The sequence below is a fragment of the Cebidichthys violaceus genome, unplaced genomic scaffold (assembly GCF_023349555.1).
Source record: "Cebidichthys violaceus isolate CVI_PGR_0920_01 unplaced genomic scaffold, fCebVio1.0.p SCAF_9, whole genome shotgun sequence".
Classification (NCBI taxonomy): Eukaryota; Metazoa; Chordata; class Actinopteri; order Perciformes; family Stichaeidae; genus Cebidichthys; species Cebidichthys violaceus.
Window position 1 is genome coordinate 7,123,093 of NW_027176975.1, and position 16,553 is coordinate 7,139,645.

The 16,553-nt window shown below is 43.6% G+C and overlaps 1 protein-coding gene across 4 annotated transcripts in view; it reads left to right on the forward strand.

Annotated features, from left to right (window-relative positions):
- Positions 1 to 280: 280 nt before the first annotated feature.
- Positions 281 to 16,553, forward strand: part of smtnb (smoothelin b) — a 46,348-nt gene continuing 30,075 nt past the window's right edge. For all 4 annotated transcript variants that reach the window (XM_068702812.1, XM_068702815.1, XM_068702813.1 and 1 more), the window contains exons 1-4: positions 281 to 615; positions 14,039 to 14,196; positions 15,799 to 15,877; positions 15,971 to 16,049. In XM_068702812.1, the coding sequence (XP_068558913.1) occupies positions 565 to 615; positions 14,039 to 14,196; positions 15,799 to 15,877; positions 15,971 to 16,049 (367 nt within the window). In that variant the 5' untranslated portion in view covers positions 281 to 564. The remainder of the gene's footprint in view (positions 616 to 14,038; positions 14,197 to 15,798; positions 15,878 to 15,970; positions 16,050 to 16,553) is intronic.

Below are 16,553 nucleotides of genomic sequence, written 5' to 3' on the forward strand. Positions count from 1 at the left end.
AACATATCTGGTGGATGCCACTAACAGTGACAACTACTTTATATAGAGGTAACTACGGAATGGAAATACTCTGAATGGCTTTTATTAAAATGTTAAGAATTATAATGCCTTCATGTGTTTCCACACGTTGGCCTTTAGTGGCACTAATCACCCCCCATACATGGACGCTGTTTCGCGTCTCCCCATAGCGAGCGGCGCGCTTTGAATGAGCGCCGGGAGAAGCCGGCGACAGAGAGGGGCGGGCTTACACCTTTCAGTGGGAATCCTCTTTTCAAAAAAGCTGCCAACGTCCCCCTGTGAGTGTGTGTGGGCCAGATTCTGCTTTCACGACGACTTAAGAGACGAGAACAGAGGACCGAGTTATGCTCTCCATAAGCGGGACGCGGGTTTACTTTCGTTGAAGGACATTTCTGATCGTTATCTGCGCTGAAGTTTGAGACAAATTCAACACACGGAAAGCAGCAGCGAGTCGTGCAGGTGGTAGAGACCACACGTTGACCGACTTCATCAAGACTCACCATCCAGACCGTCTCGTTTCACCTGAGCGCGACCAGGAAGATCAACATGTCCGTGGAGGGTTACTCGGCGCTGGATGAGTCCTCTCTCCGAGCCTTGGTGAGTAGATGAACGGAGATGCTCTGCAGGGAAGTTCCTGCTCATGGACGTGGTCCAGTGTGGGGACACTGCTACCTGACATTAATAGAGCAGTCAGGGATGAAACTCAGTTAAGCATTATCATTATACAAGTTGTATCAGGCTGGCTATTCCTTTTATAAGGAGCATGTGTTTCTTATAATGATAGTTGTCACTAGGCCCTTGAACATGATTCAAGGGCAGCCCACATGTTTAACCATAATAGTATTTGTCAATCTCCCTCCTTTTGATTTCATTTTATTCAGTTATGATAACCCTGACAGGTGGTCTGCACATAGTGCTTTTCGTTGCTCTGTGTAAAACATTTCGACCGTTGCTTGGACAGAGCAAGACATTTGAAGAGGTCCTCTTGGGTTTAGGATATTCTAACAGGCATTTTTTCACCATTATTTTGACACTTTATATAATAAACAGTCGATATATTTAGAATAATTAGCAGAATAATGAGAACAATTGTCAGTTGCAGATCTAATTTAAGTGTGTCTGACTGTAAGAAGTCAGTTGAGTGGTGAGTTTCAGTGTGTTTTTGTGAACAAAAAATTTGACGTGAAACCATAACTTGATTCATCGATGAGTTAAATTGCCAACAATTATGATAATCACTTAACAGTCTTTCTTTATCTATATCATTTTAAATTTAAAGTCTCTAATTTCTGGACTGTGGATTAATCCAATAATTAATGACAGATTGATCCATGAAGGAAACACTAGTGGTAGCCGGAATTGACTCCAGTAAACCTGATTTACGATGACACATATCAGACATATCTCCATTACAAAATAGTGTCAGAAAGTCATGTTCATATCACTTGCAGGTGATTCACAACCATAATAGTATGCCTTGATCATTAGTGTAGACAGTATGCCAGTAAGTGTGAGCAGCAAATCAGTATTGATAAGGTAAAGAGGAAAAAAGTAAAAGTAAAAAAGACTTCCTGGTTTACAGCCGCATTCGTCATCGTGTCCTAACTATTTGCTGAGGCAGAGGAAGGTGAGACATCGGTCTGTCTGATATCTATCATGACACCTGTAGCACAGACACATTTACAAGGCTGCATGAGTCAGCCTGTTCAGACATAGTTACACTGGGTTTGTCTGAATCACAGTTACAAATACGCAACAGCTGAAACATCTATCCTTTAGTATGGTTTTTCATTCATGACTACTTCACATATATAATGAGCAGGAAGTTTGTGACATTAAAGTGAAGGTAAATACAGTGGTGTTGTTGACCACATGTAAGATTAAATTACACTTTCTGATTTGAACTCGTTATTCTTACCAAGACTGTGTACTTTAAGAGCTTCTCATAGTTCTTATAGATCAGTAAACCCGACAAGAAAAGGCTGTTGACTTTGGAACAAGGCGGGGTATAAACGTTATGTTTTATTCAATCATTATTTCCCCAAAGTCTGGAAATAGTCTGGCCAGGAGCTTCCTTCTCATAAATCACTTAAAGTCCAGACTTTTATCACCGGTGGCATTATTATAATAGTGGGAGAACAGGAGTATATGAGGGAAATAATATTTTCCTTCAGCATAATGATTTACTCTCAACTCGCGTATTGGTTGCTTTGATCATACATTTATGAGTTCATTCATAGAGGAGCAAAGCACGAAAGTTGAAATGAATATAAGACTCAAAGTGGTCACTACACATTTTGGTATAGTGGAAAGAATGAGGACATCTCAAGCTGGCTGGACCGCTTTAGTTTTCTAACACTGTGTTAGTTGTCGTTTTATATTTAAGTGAGTAGAGCTTCAGATTTTTTTTCTAGGTGTATGTGATTCTGAGGGTTTCCCATAACCGGCTTTTTATCTCAGTCATATTTCATTTCAGATGAAATAACCAGAAAAGAATCTAGCTTTGTCTGAATCTTCTTGTGTGGCCTTATGCGCTGCGGGAGCTCGTTGTAAAAACTCAGGCATTGTCTCAGAAAGCTGCAGCAGCAGAACCCCCCCCCTGTATACATGCAGACGTTGGGGACGTTCATTGGGTTCATCTTCAGGTGACGCTGACAGTCCACACATTACTGAGCTGGATCTCTCCTCAGCTCTGGATTGATGGAGCTGAGCGTCTCTGCTCCCTCATACGAGACTGACACACCAGCTACAAGGTCACTGAGATCCCACATTTTCACTGATGATGGTTGTGGTGACTTGAGTGTCAGGGTTTTCCATAGCAAACTCTGATTTAAACTTGCTACTCAGAGGAGAAGTTCATACGGGGATGTGATGGAATTTAAATTCAGCTCCACGGAGACATAAATGGAGCCTTTTGTATTCAATCTAAAACCCCATTCTGTGGTGTTTTATAGTCATTCATTGTTGAGGAGTTTGTTATTTAAGTTTTTCTTCATGATGCCAATAAAAGATGACGGACACTCAGAGATGCCCAGGCTTAATTAAACTGGTAGTGAAGCCGGGTGGAGGAGCTTCTATGAAACAACAGTTGGATAACGAACACAAACTGCAGGCCTGTGTTGAACTTAATGAGCTAAACAGTCAGAAGGTCATATGGCGGCCTCTCTAACTCCAGTAATCCCTTCTCTACACTTCTATTCAAACCCCGGCTGCATTTTTATATTGCTCATTTAATCCCCTCCATGGCAACCAGGAAAAGCATTTTTCTTTTCTCTCCGCCGCCACAATTATTTAAATATCAACAGAAATAATCAGTTGGTGTCCCAGTTTCTTTTGGAGAGGATGTTTGTTGCGGGTCATCTGTCTCAATGGTACTTAAGATCTGTGGACACAAAAAGACAAAAGCTGTTGAGGCCGGTTAGAAGAAAAGCTCTTTCCAACCAAACCACTCCAACCACTGCCACTTAAAAACAGATCTGATCAGCTGATTACCAGCTCAGAAGGCAATGATTATCAGGTGTTATAGCCCTGAATCTGTATGGCAATAGTTTCCTGTGTGCATGTAACAGACCTGCAGGTGTCTGTTGTTTGTGGCACCTGTGCACCTGCCCACTTAGCAAAGAGTAAGGTTTGACTTTAAGCATCTGTCAGCCACACCATGATGTCCCTTCTAATTATCTCAGAAACCATTCTAACTGCACCGTGTCACTGGAAGAATGCAGGAAAAGCTCTCAAATGTCAATGTATGCATGACATGTCTTTTTACAGTTTGTGATCCTTCTAATGCACAAGTCTGCCTTTTCATTTTTTTAATTGACGTGACCGCAGGAGACTTTCCCGTCAGTGGCGCCTGCTGGGCTGATTTCACATGCTGGATGTCTCGCGTATGATTTGTAAGGAGTCTTGCCAGCCCTGTGAGCGTCCTTTTCCCTGGTGAGCAAGAGGCTTTCACACATGTTTAAAAAAAGGGCAGTTTCTCTCTGTGGTCCGGCCCTTGTGATACATTGGACCCCTGGGCCTTCGTTTTATGGCTCTCTGGACCCTTTGTGCGTTGACAAGGGCTCAACGGTTACAGTCGGGGAGGAAGAATGGGTTTGTTTTGTGGACCCTCAGGTTCTCTTCGACCCCCGGGGACATGGTCACAAATGTCAGACTCATCATCAGGAACAAATAAATCGGAAAAATGATGGTGCATTATAGAACTGTTGTCCGGGACACATTCCGATATATATTTGCAGCTTTTTAAAGTTGTCACTTACACTTGAGGCAAATGTTATCAGGGGCCCTATTTGTTTAAAAATGTCTTCTGTCTTTTTTACATGCCAACTATCATTTTTTTCATGGCAAAAATGCCAAACCTTTGCTAACTTGTCAACTGGTAAGATTTGAGGCTTCCCTTTGTCATACAGGAAAGTGAACCTTATATGTTTGGGTTCTGGACGGTGTGTCAGACAAAACGGAACATTTTAATACATTATCTTGGCTATATGTAACATTTCAAGAGAAAGACTTCAGTTGTAGAAGCAGGATTGGGCAAGACTTAACCTGAGTCTCTGTAACTATCATGAAAAAGCTTTTTCTGTCTTCAAAGAGGCTGCAGAGATACAAGCTGTTGCATGCAACAGATCTTCCTTTGATAACAGCTCCTCGCTCTTTGTTCCTCACAAAAAGAAAAGAGTCTGAAGACTCTTAAAGCACAGCCATCACGGTGCACACCTGTTTGTTTGTTTCTTCTTCTTCTGCTGAGCCTGTCCCCGTTCTCACAGGTATTTACCCCCTTCACATTTCCACAAAGCATTTCCTGTAGGATTTCAAAGTTTGAAAGGTGTTAGCGAGGAAGCAATGAAGATTGAGCTGTGAACAGTTCCCCATGCAGGGAAGTTTTTCCTTCTAAACTGACACAGTCCAAGTTATCTACACTGCTGCATTGACAGCACTGCAGAGTCTATCGCAACAACAAGAGCCATTAAGTTCCAGCCTGCAGACTTCAGCCTCTGACAGTCAATATCCAAATACACGGCCAGGCTGCAGGGAGATAAGGACTCACTTGTTTGTTTGATAAAGCAGGAAACTTCTGTTGCTGGATACTGCTATAAATAGCCGGCCGCTTTTGGCTCTGAAGGGATGAGAAAAGAAAAGCAAGGGACTTTGTGCTGATGTGCATATGAAAGTCTATTCTTGGTCTGTGGCCTTTAAGTGCTTTGTTGCTCTGGAACAATAATTCTGAGTAAGTGGAGCACACGTTCAGACGTTCCTCCACGTTTACAGTTGAAACTGAGTTCAACCTGTCGTATTTTCTCATTAAAGAGGATTCTTGGTGTTGTTTTGTCATATTTGAATGATACTTTGGAAACATAAGCTGACATTTGAATATGAGGAGCAGTGTTTCATTAATAAACAGGCACTATTTTGTCTTTTTGTAAAAGAATAATGTTTGCAGTTTAACACTCGCACACAGCAGTGTATCAAACAAACCTCACAGTGGTTGATACGGATTGTGTCAGCGCTGTAGTGTGCTTTACACTCTTACAGTGAGTGAATTAACAGTTTGTTACTGTGAGTGTTTCAAGGTGTAAACCATGCATGCTACTGCTTGTGCTCCTTGTCTATGAATTAACCAGTTCACATAGAAAATATCATAACCAATTTTGGTTTAATTGAACAAATGTGCTAACACCCCTTCTGGCCAATGAGATGCCTAATTCTCTGCTGTTTTATGGGAATTAATCACTGGAAATCCAAGATGTTGTGCATTTAAAAAGATGACCACTTATTAAGGTAGCGCCCCCTACAGGCCTCTCGCTATCATTTTAATGATGTTAAAAAATGATGCAGAGATTACGTCCACGTTTGCTAGCTTGCAATCTGTCGATCAGTGGAATAGCGTGAAACCTTTGTGCCGGCGTTGGTGCGCATGATACAAACCCATTGGGACCCACTGGTAAAAACATTGCTCCATAGCGCGACTAGTGGTCAGTGATGAGATTATTGAGCCTGATGGAGGGAGCAAACGGCAGAACCAACCTGTGGTTACTAAGGGAGGCCAAAGAGTCGCAGCTTGACAAATTGGACCACTTTTTGTAAGCATCAGATATGAGACAGACTCTGCTGTCTGAGCTGCTGTGGTGTTTTTGTCTGTGTGGGAACTAAGTGATCCAGCAGAGAGGGTTTCTATCACTGAGCTCCATCTGTCTGGATCATCATTATGCCAAATGGAAAAGGTCTGGATAAGAGATTGAAGGTGGCCTCCTTCACCACCACCAGGTGTCTCTGGCTAGGGACATCCCTGCTAGAGTTTAAATGCTTATGGCTCCCAAAGTTTTGTTTTTGTGATAAATACCCTCACAAGCTGCTGTTTGGACTGTTTTCCAGGTGTTTCAGACTCTGAAGAAACACTTTTCAGATGTGTGCAATCTACTTGATGGCTGCTGTTTCGGTGGTCTCCGTGCTTTTATCTATAATGTCCCGATACGAGCAGACTTTCTCACTCATCAAATTATAGAGGATTTAAAGATCAAAACCGAAGATTATGTGTGTTTGATGTGTGCAGAATGTTTGTCACTTTGACCTGAAACTTTAGATGAAATGAGGAAGCTCACTTAATTACATAGATGCCAGTAAAACTCCTTTAATGTTAAGCACCCATTTGCTTTGGCCAAAACATAGTCTCACTGTTAAGGGGCCATAAGTACGGTCGAGTTTCAGCAGTCTTTGGCTTTACATTGGAATAAAGGTGTGGCTCTGTTTTATAGAGGGGAAAAAAAAGCATGCACAGGAAACTGCAAGTAGCACTCTGCAGGATCAGAAATGTTTGGGTCTTTTTTGCCAAGTCGCATCCTGATTTAAAGTAGTAAAAAAAGATGCATGTATCACATTTCACAAGCTTAGGAAGGGATGGTACTTGTTACATAAAACGGATGAAAGAGAAATGTAGAAACACTGTGGTTTGTCTTTTCTAAATTGGCTCCCTCAGGAAAGAGCCATTTCCTGAGATCTACGAGAAATCGTCCAGCGGATGTTGATGTTTTGCTTTCCAAACCACTGTTGTTAATGTTGTGGCATACTTGAGATAATAACAGCTGATCTGTTCAATTTTGTTTGGTTTTGTCTGTCTGTCAGACACCCGTTGTTATAGGTACTGTGCCATTTCAGAGTCAGCATGGCGAGCTCTCATGAATCTATTAGAACAAACTGTTTGTGCTCTGCAGCCTCCCAAAGTGCTCTAACCCCCCCTCTGTTTCCTCTTGTGGGACATCCCTCTCTCCTCCTGGCTCTTTCCTCATTAAACCAAAAGAGCCAGTCACGCAGTGCTTTGGTTCGGCCGGTGATGTCCCATATTTGGAGAAGATTCATCATGCTGTAGCTCCTGCCGCGACCTGGGTCCGCTCACAGGACGAGGCCAGCTGAAGTGCAGGATCCAAAGCAGTCTCTGTTATCTCTTTATTTGTGACGGCTCCTTCCTGTTGAAATCTGTCAAACTGTCTCCGATCTTCTGCTTATGACCACGAGGTACTAACAAACTGTCGACAGCTCCCTTTCTCTGTGGGTTTCCTATGACACGGTATGATGAGTATGTTGAACAAAGAAGCTGTGAAGAAAAGATCCATCCCGCTTTGGGGGAAAAATTGGTTCCAGAACCAATGCACCAATTGCACACACAAAAAAAAAAAAGTACATAACATTGTCAAACAAACTCAACATGTGACCCAAGATCAGAGTGAATTGCCCACAAACTTTGACTGCTGTGAAAGTGAATGGATGCCCGGTAATGCTCACTGTGTAGGGTTTAATAATGTAGTATACTATTTTGGCAGTTAGTATCAGAATAATGAGAGATCCTTTTCGCCTACGTTGGCCGATATGATGAGGCCAGCTCCCAAATGTGGGACACGGTTGTCCCGACCCGGTCCTGACCTGCAGACCAGAGATTGAGCCCATTTGAAATATCTTCTACTGTGGACGATTACTAGATTGACTAGTTAGATACGCAGCAATGCTACAAGTTTGGAAATTGCTTTGAAGTCCTCAGAACTTGAAAGGTCGACATTTTGCAGTTGATCGCGTGTGTGCTTATTAATCCATCAGCGCGTGGGGTCCGCTGCACTAATGTAAGACTCTACTATGGGCATGAGTCCGTAACACGTGTGAGTTCAGATCTGTCTTCGGTGCTTCATTACAGTCGTACAAAACATAGTTGATGCCTGGACCCCCCTCTGGCCCACATGCATTCCTCCATGCATCCGTCCTTTATGCCTGCTACCTCATGTGTAAAGGGGAGACACTTTTCCCAGGTTTGTCCTACCGTCCGGTTATTAATAAAGGTTGAGCCTTCACACACTTGTAGCTGCACTGACAAAGAGCACATTGCCACATGTGCAGTCATCTCTCTTCCTCCCTGGCTTGTATATATTTCACAGGTACTCGCTCTTTTTCTTTGAGACAATGAAGGCTCAGTGTGCACTGTAGCACGAGTTTTAACCTTGAGTCTGATTCGTTTCTTTGTTAATTTTTCAGCAGAGAGGTGACTGAAACTCCCCATGCATTGCAGGGCTCTCATGTATCCTTGTTATATTTCCATTTTTGAGTGGGTGTGGTGTGTCACCCTGCTGTATGCATGCATTGTTTTGGAGGCGGTTATACCAGGGGTGGGCAATTATTTTTCCCAAGGGGCCACATGAGAAACAGGGACTGTTTTGGAATAGACTGAACTCAATCCTGGTCAATATTATTCCACCTCTTTATAAAAAGCAGTAAATTGTATAGTTTTGACAAGCTGTGAGTGATAAGAGTAAATATTATGATCAGTGGTGGAATGTAAAGTATATTTGCTTAAGTACTGTACTTAAGTACAAATTCAAGGTACTTTACTTGAGTATTTCCATTTTATTCAACCACTCCACTACATCTCAGAGGGAAATATTGTACTTTTTACTCCACTTCATTTGTCTGGCAGCTTTAGTTACTACATCTGTAGCTGGAATAATGATAAAAAAATATACATATTTAAAACACTGGCAGGTTTGACTGACATGTTTCTGTAAAATTAGTACTTTTATCACTATTGTTTCTAGTCCAATCACCTAATTTTCAGTTTTTCCGTTCAGTGGGAGCAATCTAGTCTGTGTTGGGCTTCATTGAGGAGATTCCAGGGTGATAAAAATATTTTGAACTTTCTCACCCTCTTGGTCTTTCTCGATTTGTTTATTTGTGTCTCAATGTTTGTACCAGTCTGGCTTCCTCCGTGGCAGCTGGCAATCCACTTCAGCTACCAGGAGTGTCCCGTGTGTCCTTATAAGGGCAAACTCACTTGTGGGCTTGACACAAGTACGTTTTAAAGCACTGATCCGATCTGCTGCCTGGCTGCACTCTAACCTTTTGGCTGCTCTGGAAATTATTACTGTAGCCCTGATTTCATGCACAAACACACAGTAACCCCTAACCTTTCACTCATACCCATGCACGTGGTCTCTCACACGCCTGCAGAAAGTATACATACCCCTTTGTGTCAGGGAGTTTTTCTCGACACCTCATAGTTCACAAAGTAGAAAGTGTTGAGTACAAAGCAGCATTTGAGACACAAGCACACCCACTGGGAGTCAAAAGGTTGGGTCTCGGCCTGAGGGGTCGTTGTGTTCCCAGACAGGGCTGGTTGTGTGTGGGAGGGTGAAGGTAGACGTTGTCCACACACCAGGCTGTGATGTTTGACCTGACTCTGCAAACACAACACAACTGGAGAGACACGCATAGCATGTTGGGCTGGCTATTTGAAATTTGCGATTCTCGTGTCGCAAATTAATTTGAGTATTTATACCATAATGATACCTTTTTCATCACCTTTCTTCGTCAGGTATATTTGCATGTGTTCCTACAAAATGCAGAAGAAATACAGTCAGAAATTATAGCAACACAGGTAAAATTACGATGTAAATCCAAAAATATATGCAGTAAATAAACAGGAAATCTGACCAGGCTCTCAATACCAACTTTGTCACAAAAAGTATACCCATCCCTAAATAGTATTTAAACTAACACGTGCTACCATTCAGCCCTGTGCACTGAGACAATCCCATGTTTCAGTTTCTATGGATACATGCTCTAATAAATGAAAAGGGGTGTAATTAAGGCAAATCTGAACTTGTACAGCGTTTTCTTTCTATTTGCACTGTAATTTAGCCAAGTGGTCTTTTCACTTCCACAGGTTTAATGTAATCCCGTTTCAGTGCTGCACCCACAGGTAGTTGTTACAACGTGTGCATTTAGCTCAGCTATGAAGAGCAGAGCCATGAATAGTAGCACAGTATACTTTAACTACCTGTGGAACCTTGACTTCTTGCCATATTCTACCACTTCTGAGGCCGTTTCCATGTGTGGCACAATAAATTAAACTGACCACACAAACCTTAAAAATCCTATTTGAATCTGAACTCATCTGTAGCAGATGAGTTCAGAGGGTGTTGCTGTCCTCGGGAGTGTGTCGCCAGCTGGTCGGGATTACTGCTAAACCATGAACTCTGTAATTGGATGTGATTGATTGAGCTGCGTCACTCGGATGTCTTTGGATGGAGGTTTGAGGTTTTGACTCCATAGAAAGTTGCTGCTCGGCAGGAAGTGAGTCAAAGCGACCAACGGTACAGTACAAGCCTTAGCAGGCCTGCTTGAGAAACATTAAAACATTTCTTTGTATTATCTTACCAAATAAGGTAGTAATTTTTCTAGTTTATATATCGGTGAGTAAAAAAGAGTTGGGAAGACGCATCTGTAAGCATTGCCTTGAAGAGGTTGCCCCAGTCTCTCCAGGGTTGTCTTCTCTCTCCTCACCCTGTCAGTCACACCCACCTCCTCCCTCCTGTTTGTCCTCCCACATTGTACAACGGGTGACTCCGCCAAAACCTACAGGTGTGACTGCAGCTTCCTCTGACACAGTGATGGGTCCTTGGTTTGTACAACAGACCAGACTGTTACGTTATTCGCCCCCCCGCCATCATTAAAGGTGCAGACAGCTCGATGACGGCATCGTTTTTCAGTCAAACATATTTGTTATGTGTTATTTGTGACTCATACGTCTGTTAGCAGTAGAGGCCTGAATACAAGCTTTCTGTCTCGGTGTAACGGCTGCTCCCTGGGTCACAGTGTGGTTGTTGTTTTGAGCCACAGTGACAGTTGGTCTGTGGCTTGGTTGACGGTCAGTGGTGTAAGGTGCTGTCACTGTGTAACTGCAACTGTTGTTGTTGTTGCCTCTCCTCTCCCACTGACTGGAGGTTTTGTCAAACGGACTCTGTTTCCACGCGAGTGTGTGTTTCCATTTCTGTTACTTTAACAGTCACTCTGTTTTCTTTGGCAGGCTTTAAGGTGTGTTTTATTTGCTCGGGTTACGCCCAGTCATCACCTTCCTGTGCGGGGAAGTTATTGGTTGACTTTTCAAATATATGAAGGAAAAGTCAGTTACAGCCGCTGGATCTGTGCCAGTTGAATTGAGTGTACAAATGTTGCAACCAATCCAAACTGACTCGTCTGTGCACTGATTGGTCCATTTAAAACGTTTCGTGTCGGGGCTGGTAAAAGTCAAAGTGCTGACGTGCACATGTAGGGTTTGTTTTTCATCTCCCCGTTTCATCACATCATGATCTGTGCTTGTATTTCAAAAGATTACAGTAACTGATGTGGGCAGTTCTGCAGTCTATCACATGCTCTGAGTTTAGGAGTCGTCTTTGTCTGTTGAGCATTTTCTTATGTGAGTTTTGCTTGACGTTTAAACTGACATGCACCGAACAAAGTCCAAAAATGCAGCCAGTCTTGAAATGCTAAGCAGAAGTTATTGTTTTAGAGTAGAGGCCAAGGCATGAGCCTGTTCTGGTTATAGCTCAATAATGAATAAATAAATCGGTCAGTCCGAAAACTTGGCTGCTCACTGGCTGTATAATCACATCATGAAATTCATTCAGCACTAAGCTTGACAGTGTGGTAACAGACTGCTCCCTCGAGTGTTTGTTTAGTATGTGTGTGTGTGTGTGTGTGTGTGTGTGTGTGTGTGTGTGTGTGTGTGTGTGTGTGTGTGTGTGTGTGTGTGTGTGTGTGTGTGAGTGAGAAAGATAGAAATGAGCAATTTCCTCATTTCCTCTCCGAGTTGTTGTATCATCTCACTGCTGGGTCAGACCCAAACCCAGTTCCTGATCGTCACATTTCGCTACCACCTCTTTCCTTGTGAGTCAGCAGGAATGTGAGGAATGACCTTTCCCACCCAGCACTCATCTGCCCATTTTTAGGCATACCCGAGTCCAGCTTCTCTTTCCTTTTGCTCTTTTTCACTTTGTCGCCCCTTCTCCCCGTTCACAGCTTTACTTTCCCCTCTTATTCTTCTCCTCCTCCCTCATAGCTTTCAGTCAGCTCAGCACTTTAAATCCTTAAATTACAGAACATAGGAGAGCCCCTCTGAGCTAGTGCAGCTCGGGCTGCATATTTTGTCAAACCACAGTGAGACCTCAAAACCACCGGCTCTCTTCATCTCTCGTGAGACAGCCCCCCCCTGCCCCTCTTCCTCCTCCAGGCCCAGCAGCGGGGGGGAGGCACATTTACACATCAACCCCCTTCTCAACCCACCAGGGTGCAAGGCTTAGCTTAACAACCACATTCAGCTCCCTCTAGTAGAAGCCAGTTGGCATACAAAGGTCTGTGTCTTTACTCTGCGGGCTTTAACTGGTGCAGCAGGAAGCCTCAAAGTGTGTGTTTGTGTGTGACGTGTATCAAAAAAGCCCGCCAGAGGAGCAGGAGCTGCTCATCTCTGCATGTGTTGACAGGTATCCCGCTGTCGAGATCTGGCTCTCATTTGACAGACAGGAGAGGGCTCCCTCTACCCTCCCAGGTTTCACGGCTGTCGCTGACATGAAAGCATCCACGACCCTGACTGGTGTGTCTGTCTGCAGGCGTGTCTTACCACCTTAATTACTCCTCTTTTGCTTGAAAAAACAAACCCTTCGACTAATAGCCGCTCGGAGCGATGAAATGGCCCACTGAGTGTTTTTAAGTGAGCCACTTTAACATCCGAGTCTCTGGGGCCTCCTGCAGCCTGGCTACTGTTCAACGGAGATGAATTACAGCCTGAGAAAGAGACACCTGGTCAATGAGCCGAACGCTCTTCTTTCTCATAGCCGAGTGCCAGCTGTTGCCGAGCCTGTTTCTCATCGTCTGCTGCCCGCTCACGAGGCTCTGTCTTTTCACATTAGTGAAGTCGGGTCACTTGTCATCACCAATCGATCAGCCGTTCATCGGCCCTGCTGACCCCGTAACTCCCTACCACACATTTACAACCAAGCCAGGGCCGTTTAGTCTAATGCTGTCTGGATGTCCCACTCCTGAATGATACTTACTGTATGTTTGTTAACCGTCATCTGTGACTCTGGTTAGGCCGCCGTCATTAGCGAAGACTAATAGTGTGCAGCCATGCTAGCGCCTCTACGAGGCTGAGCAGCTTTAAACTCATAGCAGCACGCTAACATGCTTACAATTTCATGGCAATCCGTCCAGTAGTTGTTATATTTCAGTCAACCACCAGACCAATATTTCTACCCTTAGAGCCAAGCTGCTACCACAGCTGAAAATCCCCAAACGTTTTAGAATACTCCGGCTGGACATCTGTGTGTTAGGGCACACCGGCTCCCTCTTGTAAACAAATGCGTTATTGTCCTTGTGTGACAGCGTTAATTACAGAGGGCTAGAGACTGACAGAAGTTGGAGCTACGACTCTACGCTATGAGCCCTACAGTTCTGCTTATTCGCCGCCCTGTACTTACTCTGACAACAAGCCTGCATTGTGCTGCTGAAGCAGTGGATCCTTGTATAACTGTGTGGCCGTGTCCTGACCATGCTTCTGTGGTGTGTAGGCTACTCGCTCATAGATGCGATGTAAGAGCGACAAGTGTCTAATCTTTGCAACCCAAATATTTGGCGTCCTGCTGTGTTAGTACATGTTCCACAGTTGTCTTCATGCCCTCTTTTTGTTTGTCTTTGCATGTTGCACACGCAGCTGGATGGAACCGTGGATCTGGACGAGAGGCGCCTCATCCGTTCAGCCATCCGGGAGTTGAGGAGGAGAGAGATCGAGGACATGGAGGCCGCTCTGGTCAGCAAGAGATTTCGGCCCACACGCCTTAAACAGCAGGAGGACAAGGAGAACCAGCACAGGTAAGATTATGTGCACACACATGCACACAGAGAGCTGTCCTAATGACAAACTACACCAGTCCAGGTGAACCGGGAATGCTGAGAAAACACTCACAAAACCCAGATGGAGCGTTCCTCAACTCCAGTGGGAAAAGGGAAACGTCTGGAAAAGTCAGTTCAGGAAATCATAGGGGACAGAAGAAACTGCAACCACAGTACATTTTCCATTGTGTATGCACATTTCACAGTAAGTACTTTCACATTAAGAAATGTGTCCTTCTGTCACACTACCTCACATGAGGGTCTCCTCAGCTCATTTGTTTGTCCTTATTAGTTTACTGAGAGCCTTCTCAGTGTTTCTCCACTTCAGTAACACACCATTCCCAGCTTGTGTCATTCAGCCGAGGAATGTGGACAAACTGAAAACTCAGCTCTAAAGACACCTTTGCCATCTTGTCAATAAATACTCTTTTTGCTTGCAAACTGAATGAGAAACAGGACAAACAGGCTTAGATATTGAAGAAGATCATCTTGGTGTTACTGTAAACATTGTGGGTAACTTTACTTTAAAGAGTCTTAGTGGCCTATAAGTCTTCATCAAACCTCACTTTTGTTAAAAATGTTAAAGATATTCAAATATTTTAGGGGTGATTTATGTCATTTGAGTGATCAATAGAGTAAACTTCTCAAAAATCATACCAAAAAAAATCACATAAAAATCAAATAGTATGGGAATTTGAAGCTTTAACAGTCTGAATGTTTTTCTCCGTGTGGATGAGATGAGCTCTGCAGGTCAGGATGCACTAAGTCTTGTAACAGGTGTTAATGAATGACTGGTGATGTCTGGACTGGAGCACAACAAAAGATTTAACACTATTGGATGTGAAGAGGATGCTCAACCTTCTGCTGTCGTACTCTGTCACTAAATCCTATTAAGAGCGGCGGCTGGCCCTAATCATTTCCACTCACTGCTGCTCTCAGAAGACTTGGATTTCAATAATAAAGCCTCACTGAAGCTGCTAGAGAAAGCATTACCTACTGTAGCGCACATGTTAAGACACACACACACACACACACACACACACACACAAAGACACACACAAAACACGTATGAAAGTTGCAATTATCCTGCGCCTCTCAGTGGTGGAATGTGAAATATTCCACACATCCTTTAATACCAAGGACTGGAGGAAAGCGCAGATAATGGGAGAACTGGAGGAGGGTATGAGTAATAGAAACCAGCATAAAAGTGAGCAGTGAAATGGAGAAATATGCGGCTGAAATGAGGGGAGGATGCGAGCAGCCTTTTTTAGGCGCTGTGTGTCATTGCTGTCCGATCTGTTATGCCAGAGTATCACTTTTTCCACGCTCGACTTGGGAGCGTTTCCTCTGATGAGTTTTCTCCCAGCCAAGAAAACTGTGGGTTATCATGGAGTTGTCTTCTGTGAGGCCTCAGAATAGTCAGTGAAGCCCACAATTTTGTATTTGTATATTTTAAGTCTCTCTCTCTCTCTCTCTCTCTCTCTCTCTCTCTCTCTCTCTCTCTCTCTCTCTCTCTCTCTCTCTCTCTCTCTCTCTCTCTCTCTCTCTCTCTCTCTCTCTCTCTTTCTCTCTTTCTCTCAGGTCTGAATACAACGACAACTTGGACGTCCTGTCACGAGAACTGCAATCAATCCAGGACATCGATGAGCTCACGAAAATGGTGAGTATATTAACTGGCAGGAAAAGAAATCCTAAAAGATGGTGACTCTGCATGCCTGTCCTGTTCGAACTGAGATTTTGTGTTTGTGTAAAGCTCCGTGCCGCCAGTGAGTACGAGGAGAGGAAGATGATCAGAGCAGCCATCCGACAAGTCCGAGATGAACAGCAGCAAGGTGAGTCCTTCTGTTTGGGAAAATGTTGTCATGCTGTGTCTGTTAATAATAATAATAATACCTGATAATACCACAGAAAGATGCATCTTTTAACTGAGTAGATTAAACGACGCCAGCTGTGTGATTGTAACAAAACATTTAAGGATGATGCATTTGGCCGCTGTGTTCTGGCACACTTGCACAGACAAGTCTGAAGATGGTGCTGTAAAGATCTAGTTGAAGGTAAAAGTGAATTTAAAGGTCCACAATTGTGTAATCTATGAGTCCTTAAGGGGAATTTATTTTTATTTTAATTAGGACACTGTAAGCCAAAATTAAAAAAACAATGATGATGTGATAATCTGCGTCAGTCTTGATGTAAATGCATAATTAAAGTGGGAGAGATAGCGGGCTGTCTGTGGTCACCATAGTTACTGTGGCAGATGTACCTATGATGCTAGATCAGATAGATGAAGTGGATTCCTGTCATTCCTTAGCGCTGTCTGGCTTGTGTGAGGCCCCTGT